The sequence below is a fragment of the Mustela erminea genome, chromosome 12 (assembly GCF_009829155.1).
Source record: "Mustela erminea isolate mMusErm1 chromosome 12, mMusErm1.Pri, whole genome shotgun sequence".
NCBI lineage: Eukaryota > Metazoa > Chordata > Mammalia > Carnivora > Mustelidae > Mustela > Mustela erminea.
In genome coordinates this window covers 61,790,140-61,802,811 of record NC_045625.1, presented here as the reverse complement: position 1 = coordinate 61,802,811, position 12,672 = coordinate 61,790,140, and the positions used below count along the sequence as shown (strand labels likewise).

The 12,672-nt window shown below is 37.8% G+C and overlaps 1 protein-coding gene across 3 annotated transcripts in view; it reads left to right on the top strand.

The window, feature by feature from the left end:
• Window positions 1-12,672, top strand: part of UHRF2 (ubiquitin like with PHD and ring finger domains 2) — an 84,675-nt gene that overhangs the window by 51,566 nt on the left and 20,437 nt on the right. For all 3 annotated transcript variants that reach the window (XM_032306567.1, XM_032306565.1, XM_032306566.1), the window contains one exon: window positions 1,452-1,638. In XM_032306567.1, the coding sequence (XP_032162458.1) occupies window positions 1,452-1,638 (187 nt within the window). The remainder of the gene's footprint in view (window positions 1-1,451; window positions 1,639-12,672) is intronic.

Sequence of the window (12,672 nt, the reverse complement as noted above, 5' to 3'; positions counted from 1 at the left end):
ACATGTCAAAGGCATGTTTTTAGGTCTGTTATACAGCCATTAGTTACGTGTTGTCACAGCTCTCTTAGTGGAAGTGAAACAGAATTTTATCTGCCATTCATTAGCAGGAATAGGTTGTGACCAGTCAGACAATACTGAAATTAGTGCCTTTTCCCTTACCCCTGACTCATTTTTCCAGTATGTTTCCCCATTTCCCTCATATTGCTACATCAGTTCTGTTATTGTAAATTTCCCACAAATGTATTGTATACATTTGTCAGAAATTCAAAATCCAGAACAATATTAATTTTAATATCGGGGGTGCCTGGGTGGCTCAGTTGGTTAGGTGACTGCCTTCATCTTAGGTCATGATTCTGGAGTCCCAGGATCCAGTGCCGCATCAGGCTCCTGCTCAGCAGGAAGTCTTCTTCTCCCTCCGACCCTCCCCCCTCTCATTCTCTCTCTCTCATTCTCTCTCCTTCAAAATAATAATTTTAAAAATGTAAATGTAGGACTCCCAGGAAGTAATCATTCTAACATTCTATATCATTCTAGACATCTTCCACTATCTACATAATTCATCTTTGTGTTTTAAAAATAAAATTCTGTAGTTTCCCTTTGTGTTTCATATACCTGATTACGTCTGTATTATGGTTCTTGTAAACTTACCTATTTTTAATAAAATCTTTCCAACCATTTCTCTTTTGACATTTAAATTAATTTTTGTATTATGAACATTAAGGTTTTTTGTGTACATGTGTATATCTTACAATTTCAAGGAAACACTTTGGCAAAAGCTGTTTGGATTTAGATAGGTGGGGGGGCAATAAATGCTACACCTCTTACGTGCCAGAATTCTGAACCAATTGACAAATAAGATAAAAATCAACTGAGTTAGAAATACTAATTTCTTTACTGATAAAAAGTATTTGGGGGCATAGCTTGAATGGGAACAAAAATGGGCTTGCTAACTCTTAAAATCAGCCCTCCCCTCTTACTTTAGCCCACTCAAGGAAAGATATAGGTCTACAGAGTACATGGTATTTAATAGTTCCATTTATTAAGGAGTTAGATCCAGACAACTTTGTGCAACAGAATGTGGTATTCCCTTGAAGTCTGAAGATACTTTATGGTACCCTGGTGAGTTCTCTGCATTGCCCCTGGAACTCTCAGTCTGGTCAACACAAATTTTAAAGGCAAGAGTAAAAAAAATTAAAAAAAATAAAGGCAAGAGTATACATTATCCTCTTGCAGGTAGAGATGGCTGCTCTGCATGGGCTTCATCCCTATTATTTTGATGGTATAGAATGAAGCTTAGGCATTTATTCATAAAGTCCCACACTTGATTATTCTTTGTATTTTTTTTTCTATTAAAAAAGCTGTATGCTATTTTCATGTGTTTTTCTTTGTAAGATTCATAGATGTAAAAATGATCCTAACACTTGGGCTTGTTATAAATTTATTCTTAATAGGGAAAAATGATCCTGAGTGTGACATTTGTGGTGGAGATCCAAATAAGAAATGTCATTCTTGCTCCTGTCATATATGTGGTGGAAAACAGGAACCTAACATGCAACTTCTATGTGATGAATGTAACATGGCCTATCATATTTACTGCCTGAATCCACCTTTGGATAAGGTCCCTGAAGAGGAGTACTGGTATGATTATCAAGGTTTTTTGTTACTGTTACTGTTAAGAATTGAATGTGAAAAGAAGATTTTTGAAGATACAGAATGTGTATTAAAGTGCTTAAAAATTTTATAGCCAATGTTTACTTGCCACTGATAACCTTATTTGGTTATTATAAGGGTTTGGGAACCAGTTTCTAGTTCCACTTTTTAATCCTCGCAGTCCTTCTTCTAATATGGTGTCTATGTTCTTTCAAAAATACAAACCAGATTGCATTAACCCCTTTATGTCCCCCTACAGGGCCCTAGAGGGCCTTCCACAATACTATTTAATTGATTTCTCCAGTTGTATTTCTTATTTTTCTCTTTCATCTTCCCAAATACTCTGTACCCTAGCCAGATTAAATATCTTTCAGCTCCTTAAGTAAGTTGTCATCTTTCTCTCCTCTGGGCTTTTACACTGGACACATTTTCTCTTAGAAGCATTTTCGTCTTTGCTTAACCTTCAGGATGATATTTATTCTTCAGGTTTTCACTTAACTATGACTTTACCTGGGAAAGCCTTTATGGATGGTCTTCTCTATCCCCATTATTTTATTACTTTTTGTGTGTGTGTGCTCTTTTAAAAAATTTTTTTTAATTTTTTTCATTTAGGGGCGCCTGGGTGGCTCAGTGGGTTAAAGCCTGAGGCTCAGGTCATGGTCCCAGGGTCCTGGGATCTCTGCTCAGCAGGGAGCCTGCTTTCTCCTCTCTCTCTGCTGCCTCTCTGCCTACTTGTGATCTCTGTCTGTCAAAATAAATAAATAAATAAATCTTCAAAAAAAATTTTTTTTTTCATTTAAATTCAATTAATGTATGGTATATTATTAGTTTCAGAGGTAGAGTTCAGTGATTCATCAGTCTTACATAATACCCAGTACTCCTTACATCACATGCCCTCCTTAATGTCCATCACCCAGTTACCCAATCCCCAACCATCCCCCACACCCAGCAGCACTCATTTTGTTTCCTTTGATTAAGAATCTCTTACAGTTTAGCTCCCTCTCTGATTTTGTCTTGTTATTTTTTCCTCCCTTCCCCTATATGTTCCTCTGTTTTGTTTCTTAAATTCCACATATGAGTGAAATCATCTGTTAATTGTCTTCTCTGATTAACTTATTTTGCTTAGCATAATATCCTCCAGTTCTATCTACATTGTTGTAAATGGCAAGATTTCTTTTCTTTTCTCTCTCTTTTTTTAAATGGCTGAGTAGTATTTAATTGTATATAGATAACACATCTTTATCTATTCATCTCTTGAGGGACATCTGGCTCTTTCCTATATTGGCTATTGTGGACATTGCTGCTATAAACACTGGGGTGCATGCCCCTTCAGACCACTACTTTGTATCCTTGGGGTAAATCCCTAGTAGTGCAATTGCTGGATCATAGGGTAGCTCTATTTTTAACTTTAAGGAACCGCCATACTGTTTCCAGAGTGATGTACCAGCTTGCATTCCCACAAACAGTGTAGGAGGGTTCCCTTTTCTCTGCATCCTTCCCAACTCTCTCATTTCCTGACTTGTTAATATTAGCCAATCTGACTGGTGTGAGGTAATAACTCATTGTGGTTTTGATTTGTATTTCCCTGATAGAACAGGTGATGTGGAGCATTTTTTCATAGGTGTGTTGGCCATTTGGATGTCTTTGGAGAAATGTCTTTTCCCATCTTCTGCCCATTTCTTGACTGGATTATTTGTTCTTTGGGTATTGAGTTTGATAAGTTCTTTATAGATTTTGGTTACTAGCCTTTTATCTGATAAGACATTTGCAGATAGCTTCTCCCATTCTGTTGGTTGTCTTTCGGTTTTGTCGACTGTTTCTCTTGCTGTGCAAAAGCTTTTTATCTTGGGGCGCCTGGGTGGCTCAGTGGGTTAAGCCACTGCCTTCGGCTCAGGTCATGATCTCAGGGTCCTGGGATCGAGTTCCGCATCAGGCTCTCTGCTCAGCGGGGAGCCTGCTTCCTCCTCTCTCTCTCTCTGCCTGCCTCTCTGTCTACTTGTGGTCTCTCTCTGTCAAATAAATAAATAAAATCTTTTTAAAAAAAAAAAGCTTTTTATCTTGATGAGGTCCCAGTAGTTCATTTTTGCTTTTGTTTCCCTTGCCTTTGGAGATGTGTCTAGCAAGCAGTTGTGCAACTGAGGTCATAGGGGTTGCTGCCTATGTTCTCTAGGATTTGGGGTTTTTTTTTTAAGATTGCAGTTTATTTATTTGCCAGAGAAAGAGAGAGAGAGAGTGAGGACAAGTGGGAAAGTGGCAGGCAGAGGGAGAACTAGGCTACCCGCCGAGCAAGGAGCCCGATGCAGGACTTGATTCCAGAATCGTAGGATCATGATCTGAGCGGAAGGCAGATGCTTAACTGGCTAAGCCATCCAGGCATCCCTCTCCTCTAGGGTTTTGATGGATTCCTGTTTAACATCTGTCTTTCATCCATTTTAAGTCTGTTTTTGTGTATGTTGTAAGAAAATGGTCAGTTTCATTCTTCTATATGTGGCTGTCCAATTTTCTCAACACCATTTGTTGAAAAGACTTGTCTTTTTTTCCATTGGATATTCTTTCCTGCTTCATCAGAGATCAGTTGACCATAGAGTTAGGAGTCTATTTCTGGCTTCTCTGTTCTGTTCCATTGATCTGTGTGTCTATTTTTGTGCCCATACCACACTGTCTTGATAATTACAGTTTTGTAATAGAGTTTGAAGTTCAGGATTGTGATGCCTGCTGCTTTTGTTTTCTTTTTCAACATTCCTTTGGCTATTTGGGGTTTTTTCTGCTTCCATACAAATTTTAGGATTATTTGTTCCAGCTCTGTGAAAAATGTTGATGGTATTTTGATAAGGATTGCATTGAATGTATAGATGGCTCTAGGTGGCATAGACATTTTCACGGTATTTGTTCATCCAGTCCATGAACATGGAACATTTTTCCATTTCTCTGTCTTCCTCAATTTCTTTCATGAGTGTTCTATAGTTTTCTAAGTACCAATCCTTTGCCTCTGGCTAGGTTTATTCCTAGGTATCTTAGGTTTTTGGGTCAGTTGTAAATGGGATTAAACTACTTAATTTCTCTTTCTCCTATGTCATTGTTAGTATATAGAAAGGCAACCGGTTTGTGTGCATCAATTTTTATATCCTGCCACTCTACTGAATTCCTATATGAGTTCTAGCAATTTGGGGGTTGAGTCTTTGGGTTTTCCCCAGAGTATCATCTATGAAGAGTGGGAGTTTGAGTTCTTCTTTGCTGGTTTGGATGCCTTCTATTTCTTTTTGTTGTCTGATTGCTGAGACTAGAAATTCTAGTACAATGTTGAATAGCATTTGTGAAAGTGGACATCCCATTTATGTTCCTGACCTTAGAGGAAAAGCTCTCAGTTTTTCCCTGTTGAGAATGGTGTTTGCTGTGGGCTTTTCATAGATGGCATTTATGATATTGAGGTATATACCTTCTATCCCTACACTGTGGAGTGTTTTCATCAAGAAAGGATGCTGTACTTTGTCAAATGCTTTTTCTGCATCTGTTGAGAGGATCATATGGTTCTTGTCCTTTCTTACATTAATGTGATGTCTCACATTGATTGATTTGTGGATATTGAATCAACCTAGCAGCCCAAGCATAAATCCACCTTGGTTGTGGAGAATAATCCTTTTAATGTTCTGTTGGAATCCTATCTTGGTGAGAATTTCTGCTTCCGTGTTCATCAGGGATATTAGTCTGTAATTCTTTTCGGTGGGACCTTTGGTTTTGGGATAAACATAATGCTGACCTCATATAAAGAGTTTGGATGTCTTCTTTCCATTTCTATTTTTTGGAACAGTTTCAAAAGAATTAGAATTCCCCTGGGGAACCATCTGGCCCTGGGCTCTTGTTTGTTGGGAGATTTTTGATAACTGCTTCAATTTCCTTGCTGGATATGGGTCTGAATGTTCAGGTTTAGTATTCTTCCTGAGTTTTGGTAGTTTATACATTTCTAGGAAAGCATTCATTTCTTCCAGATTGCCTGACTTATTGGCATAGAGTTGCTCCTAATAGATTTTTATAATTGTATTTCTGCAGTGTTGGTTGTGATATCTCCTCTTTCATTCATGATTTTATTTATTTCAGTCCTTTTTCTTTTCTTTTTGATAAGTCTGGCCAGGGACTCCCCAGTTATTTTAGATGTGCCTCTAATAGTACTTAATGATTATTAAATGGTTAAGATATGCAGACACTGATGAACTGCTTTATATGGATTATTGTATTTAATCCTTTGAGGTTAATAAGTAGAACCAGGCACTAGGGTTAAATATACTGCATCTAACCTATACTAAATAACCTAGGGTTAAATATACTACATCTAATCTATACTAAATAACCTATACTAAATAACCTATACTACATCTATTAAATAGTCTTAGCTAGAAAACAAAATCATTAGAAAAAAGACTGGGAAGAACATACCCGAAATAATAATAAACTTTTTCATGTCATACTAAGAAGTTTTTTCTTCTTAAGCTGTGGAGTGTTGCTGACGTGCAGGGTTAAGTTAAGGAATATCACACTCAGAAATACAGTTATACTTCAGATATAGTACAGGTTCTAGACCATTACATTAAGTAAATACCACAATAAGGCAAGTCAGATGAATTTTTTTGCTTCCTAGTGCATGTAAAAGTTATGTTTACACATGATGTCGTAGTCTATTAAGTGTGCAGTAACATTGTTTCTAAAAAAATACATATGATACTTTAAAATACTTAAATGCTCCCATTACTAGCCATCATCTGAGCTTTCAGCAAGTCTTAATCACTGATTGCAGATCACCTTAACAATATAATGATGAAAAAGTGTGAAATACTGCAGGAGTTACCAAAATGTGACACAGAGACAGAAAGTGAGCAAATGCTGTTGGGGAAATCGCACTAATGGACATACTCAACACTGTGTTGCCACAGATCTTCAATTTGTAAAAAACACAGTATCTGAAGTGCCATAAAATGAGGCGTGCCTGTTAATAACATCACAGTTGGGTAGCTGGTATTATTGTGAAGAATAGATTGTTCTCCATTCCTTTGGCTTCTCCCCACCTGTTGAGAAGGTTGTTAATTGTATTACCACAGAAGCGTAAGAATGGGAGAAGCAAAGGGATCTAACTTCCTCCTTTTACCCCCTCCTTCTCCCTCGCATGGTCACAAGCTGTATTTTACCATCTATAAACAGTAATTATATTTCCTCTAAAGTCTCATATATTTCGTCTCATATATTTTTCTTCCCTTTTGTTTCAATTGAAATTGAAATTGGCGGATAGTTCCTATTTCTCTAAAATGCAAAGCCTTCTACCTGTACTCACAGTTCGAAAACCCTTTGCCTTTTCAGGAACTTCACTCCTATAGGTAATTCTCACATTGCCAGTACTGGGAATCCCATTTACAGATGCACCCCTTCCCTTGATCCTGTTTCTTTGCTTCCTTTATAGCAAGCTTCTGAAGAGCTATCTTCATTGATGATTTGTTTTCTCTTGTCTTGTTTGCTTTAGCTCTCCAATTGGACTTAGCTTCGCACAACTCCACTACATTTATGTTAGGCTTAAAGACACTTTCCATGTTGCAAAAATCCAGTGGTCACTTCTAAGTCCTCTCCTTACTTGTACTTCTCAGTTCTCTGTTTTTATAGATTGTGTGATACCATATGACCTAATTTTCATTGTACCTCACTTGGCCTTTCCATATCTATCAGATTTAAGAGTTTTCCAAAGCACTGCTCACTTGCTTTTTTTTGTCTTCATGCTTGCTTCTTAGATGACCTCATCTGATCATGAGACTTTAAATACTGAGCTCATGGTTCTAAATTTTCAGTATCTTTCTGTCTAATCGTCCCTGGGTTATATATTCCTGTATTCATTCAACTGTTTACTTGATGGACATCACAAAATTAGGCCAAATGGAGATCTTGATTTCCATAAACACACCCCCTAAAATCCTGCTCCTTCCCCAGTCTGCAGTAGATGCTGTAATTCATCTACTTGTTCAGGCTGAAAAGCTAAACTTCCTCTTTGCCCTCCTCACATATTCTACATCCAATAATACATGAGCAGGTCTTGTTAGTCCTCCATAATCTTTCTCTGCTCTCAACCCTTCAGTGCAAACTAATGTCATTTCCCTGAACTGTATATAAAACACCTAGCTGGTCTCCTTGCTTTCACATTGCTTACCAGCTGTCCTTTCTCCCACAGCAGCAGAATGATCTTACTAAGTCCTGAATTGGTTTACTCTTTGTTTAAAATCCCCTAGTGTTGTCCTGTTAGACTTAGATGGCATGAGCTTAGGTTTTATTCTGACATGGCCCTGCCTGCTCTATAACCTCATTGCTTATCTCTGTGCAGTTTATTTTGCTAAACTTCGGATCTACCCACGTTTATGTTTTTCAAAGCGTACCACTTCTTCTTATGCCTTAGGACTTGAATACTTAATGTGTTTTTGCCCAGAATGCATTCCCTGGCTAATTCGTAGGACTGACCCCTTTGATCTCAGCTGGACTATCACTAGAAAATAACTCTATCGAGAAATCACAACCAACACCAAAGAAATACAAAAAATTATAAGAACATATTATGAGCAACTATACACCAGCAAATTTGACAATCTGGAAGAAATGGATGCATTCCTAAAGACATATAAACTACCGCAACTAAATCAGGAAGAAATAGAAAACCTGAACAGACCCATAACCATTAAGGAGATTGAAGCAGTCATCAAAAATCTCCCAACAAACAAGAGCCCAGGGCCAGACAGCTTCCCAGGGGAATTCCACCAAACATTTAAAGAAGAATTAATTCCTATTCTCCTGAAACTGTTCCAAAAAATAGAAATGGAAGGAAAACTTCCAAACTCATATTATGAGGCCAGCATTACCTTGATCCCCAAACCAGACAAGGATCCCATCAAAAAAGAGAATTACAGGGGTGCCTGGGTAGCTCAGTGGGTTAAAGCCTCTGCCTTCGGCTCGGGTCATGGTCCCGGGATCCTGATCAAGCCCCGCGTGGGGCTCTCTGCTCAGCGGGGAGCCTGCTTCCTCCTCTCTCTCTCTGCCTGCCTCTCTGCCTACTTGTGATCTCTGTCTGTCAGATAAATAAGTAAAATCTTTTTAAAAAAAAAATTAAAAAAGAATTACAGATCAATATCCTTGATGAACACAGATGCGAAAATTCTCGCCAAAATACTAGCCAGTAGGATCCAACAGTACATTTAAAGGATTATTCACCACGACCAAGTGGGATTTATTCCAGGGCTGCAAGGTTGGTTCAACATCCACAAATCAATCAATGTGATACAATACATTAATAAAGGAAAGAACAAGAACCATAGATACTCTCAGTAGGTGCTGAAAAAGCATTTGACAAAGTACAGCATCCTTTCCTGATGAAAATTCTTCAAAATGTAGGGATAGAGGACACATACCTCAATATCATCAGAGCCATCTATGAAAAACCCACAGCGAATATCATCCTCAATGGAGAAAAACTGAGAGCTTTTCCGCTAAGGTCAGAAACACGGCAGGGATGTCCATTATCACCACTGCTCTTCAGCATTGTACTAGAAGTCCTAGCCTCAGCAATTAGACAACAAAAAGAAATTAAAGGCATCCAAATCAGCAAAGAAGAAGTCAAACTCTCTCACTCTTTGCAGATGATATGATACTATATGTGGAAAACCCAAAAGACTACAAATCTGCTAGAACTTGTACAGGAATTCAGTAGTGTCGTGATATAAAATCAACGCACAGAAATCCGTTGCATTTCTTTACACCAACAACAAAACAGAAGAAAGAGAAATTAAGAAATCAATCCCATTTACAGTTGCACCCAAAATCGTAAGATACCTAAGAATAAACCTAACCAAAGAGGCAAGGAATCTATACTCAGAAAACTATAACATACTCATGAAAGAAATTGAGGAAGACACAAAGAAATGAGAAAATGTTCCATGCTCATGGATTGGAAGGACAAATACTGTGAAAATGTCTGTGCTACCTAAAGCAATCTACACATTTAATGCAATCCCTATGAAAATATCAGCCTTTTTTTTTTTTTTTTTTCAAAGAAATGGAACAAATAATCCAAAAATTTATATGGAACCAGAAAAGACCTCGAATAGCCAGGGGAATATTGAAAAAGAAAACCAAGGTTTGTGGCATCACAATTCCAGACTTCAAACTCTATTACAAAGCTGTCATCATCAAGACAGTATGGTACTGGCACAAAAACAGACACACAGATCAATGGAACAGAATAGAGAGCCCAGAAATAGACCCTCAACTCTATGGTCAACTAATCTTTGACAAAGCAGGAAAGAATGTCCAATGGAAAAAAAGACAGTCCCTTCAACAAATGGTGTTGGGAAAATTGGACAGCCACATGCAAAAAAATGAAACTGGACTATTTCCTTAACACCACACACGAAAATAGACTCAAAATGGATGAAGCACGTCAATGTGAGAAAGAAATCCATCAAAATCCTTGAGGAGAACACAGCAGCAACCTCTTCGACTACAGCTGCAGCAACTGCTTCCTAGGAACATCGCCAAAGGCAAGGGAAGCAAGGGCAAAAATGAACTATTGGGACTTCATCAAGATCAAAAGCTTTTGCACAGCAAAGGAAACAGTTAACAAAACCAAAAGACAACTGACAGAATGGGAGAAGATATTTGCAAACGACATATCAGACAAAGGGTTAGTATCCAAAATCTATAAAGAGCTTATCCAACTCAACACCCAAAGAGTAAATAATCCAATCAAGAAATGGGCAGAGGACATGAACAGACATTTCTGCAAAGAAGACATCCAGATGGCCAGCAGACACACGAAAAAGTGTTCCACATCACTTGGCATCAGGGAAATACAAATCAAAACCACAATGAGTTACCACCTCACACCAGTCAGAATGGCTAAAATTAACAAGTCAGGATATGGCAGATGCTGGCAAGGATGTGGAGAAAGGGGAACCCTCCTACACTGTTGGTGGGAATGCAGGCTGGTGCAACCACTCTGGAAAACACCATGGAGGTTCCTCAAAAAGTTGAAAATAGAGCTACCCTATGACCCAGCAATTGCACTACTGGGTATTTACCCTAAAGATACAAATGTAGTGATCCGAAGGGGCACATACATCCGAATGTTTATAGCAGCAAAGTCCACAATAGCCAAACTATGGAAAGAACCTAGATGCCCATCAACAGATGAATAGATAAAGAAGATGTGGTATATATACACAATGGAATACTATGCAGCCATCAAAAGAAATGAAATCTTGCCATTTGCGACGACATGGGTGGAACTAGAGGGTATTATGCTTAGCGGAATAACTCAGAGAAAGACAACTGTCATGTGATCTCCCTGATATGAGGAAGGGAAGATGCAAGGGGGGGGTTGGGGGTAGGAAAAGAATAAATGAAACAAGATGGGAATGGGAGGGAGACAAAGCATAAGAGACTCTTAATCTCACAAAACAAACTGAGGGTTGCCAGGGGGAGGGGGGAGGGAGAGAGTGGTGAGGTTATGGACTTTGGGGAGGGATGTGCTATGGTTAGTGCTGTGAAGTGTGTAAATCTCGCGATTCACAGACCTGTACCCCTGGTGCTAATAATACATTATATGTTAATTAAAAAAAAACACACACACAAAAAAAGGAAAAGAACTCTATCTAAAGACACATATCATTTCTAGTCACTCTTAACACCCATATAACCTTGAGGTATTTCCTTTATAGAACTTCCCGACTTCCTGAAATTGTTTTGTTGTATGTAGTAGTTTTCTTTACTCTACAAACATTTTGATTATATTTATCCCCAGCACCAAAATAGTGCCTGTTATAACTTTTCTATTTCTCCAAATCATGTTGCTCACATATTTAACCTCTGAAGTCATTTTCTCGCTATAAATAGTATCTGCTTTGCCCCTAAGATCTCTGAAAAAATATAGTTTTAAAGTTTATCACGTTGGGTAAAATCTGGTCTTAGAGAAAATTAATTTTTGGAAGCCGCCTCATTTTCCAATAAGAAGGGATTTTACTTGATAGTATTTATTGCTCTCTCGTACATTTTAATTTTTGCCTTGATTTTGCATGTGTATATCACAACCTTACTGATTTTCTCAGAATCAGGGACTAAATTATATTTTTCTTTCCTCTAATAGTAAACAAAATATCTCATAATTAAGCACTCAGAATTAACTGGTGGGCATGGATGGTTTTGTGCTCTATAAACTGTATGGAGTAATTATGAAATGAAAAGTATATAGGCACATTTAATATTAACGGGGACAGGGGCCAGTTGATCTTTATTAGGACATCCCTCGAGTTCGCATTCCTTGGTAATAGAGGAACAGCCTCATCTGATTCTATAGACATATTTATACTTTGCTTTTTAAGAATGATTTAAGGTAGCTTATAATGATATGCAAGTTATATAGTATGTTGACCAACTACAAACAGGCTAAAGGACAAAAAGTATAGACAATTAAAGCAGAACCTAGGGATAAGGCTAATATAAACAAGCATCCTTGGATCCTGTATATTAGCTGTGTTGGAGTATACATTTTTGACTTTGAGAGTTTTAATAACGAGTTTAGATGGGGATATAACCAATTCAGTTGCATAGTTGAACATTGAGTCTAGGATTATCTATTCTTGCTACTTTTGTTTTAATAATAAGAATTTCAAATGAATAATTCCATTATTCATGTTCATGGCTACCTGGGTGGCTACTTGTTAAGCATCTGCCTTTGGCTTAGGTCATAATCCCAGGATCCTGGGATCAAGTCCCACATCGGGTTTCCTGCTCAATGGAGAATCTGCCCCCCTACCCCCCCACCCCGCTTATGCTCACTCTCTCTTTCTCTAGCAAAAATAAGTAAATAAAATCTAAAAAAAGAAAATCAGTTCATGGTGCTATTTGAATTGGACAGCTTGTCTGGCTTTTGAACTGAATTTGAGATTTTATGATATTATAATGCTTTATGTTCTTTAAAGGAGTGATAAATTTTGGTTTTGTTTTGGG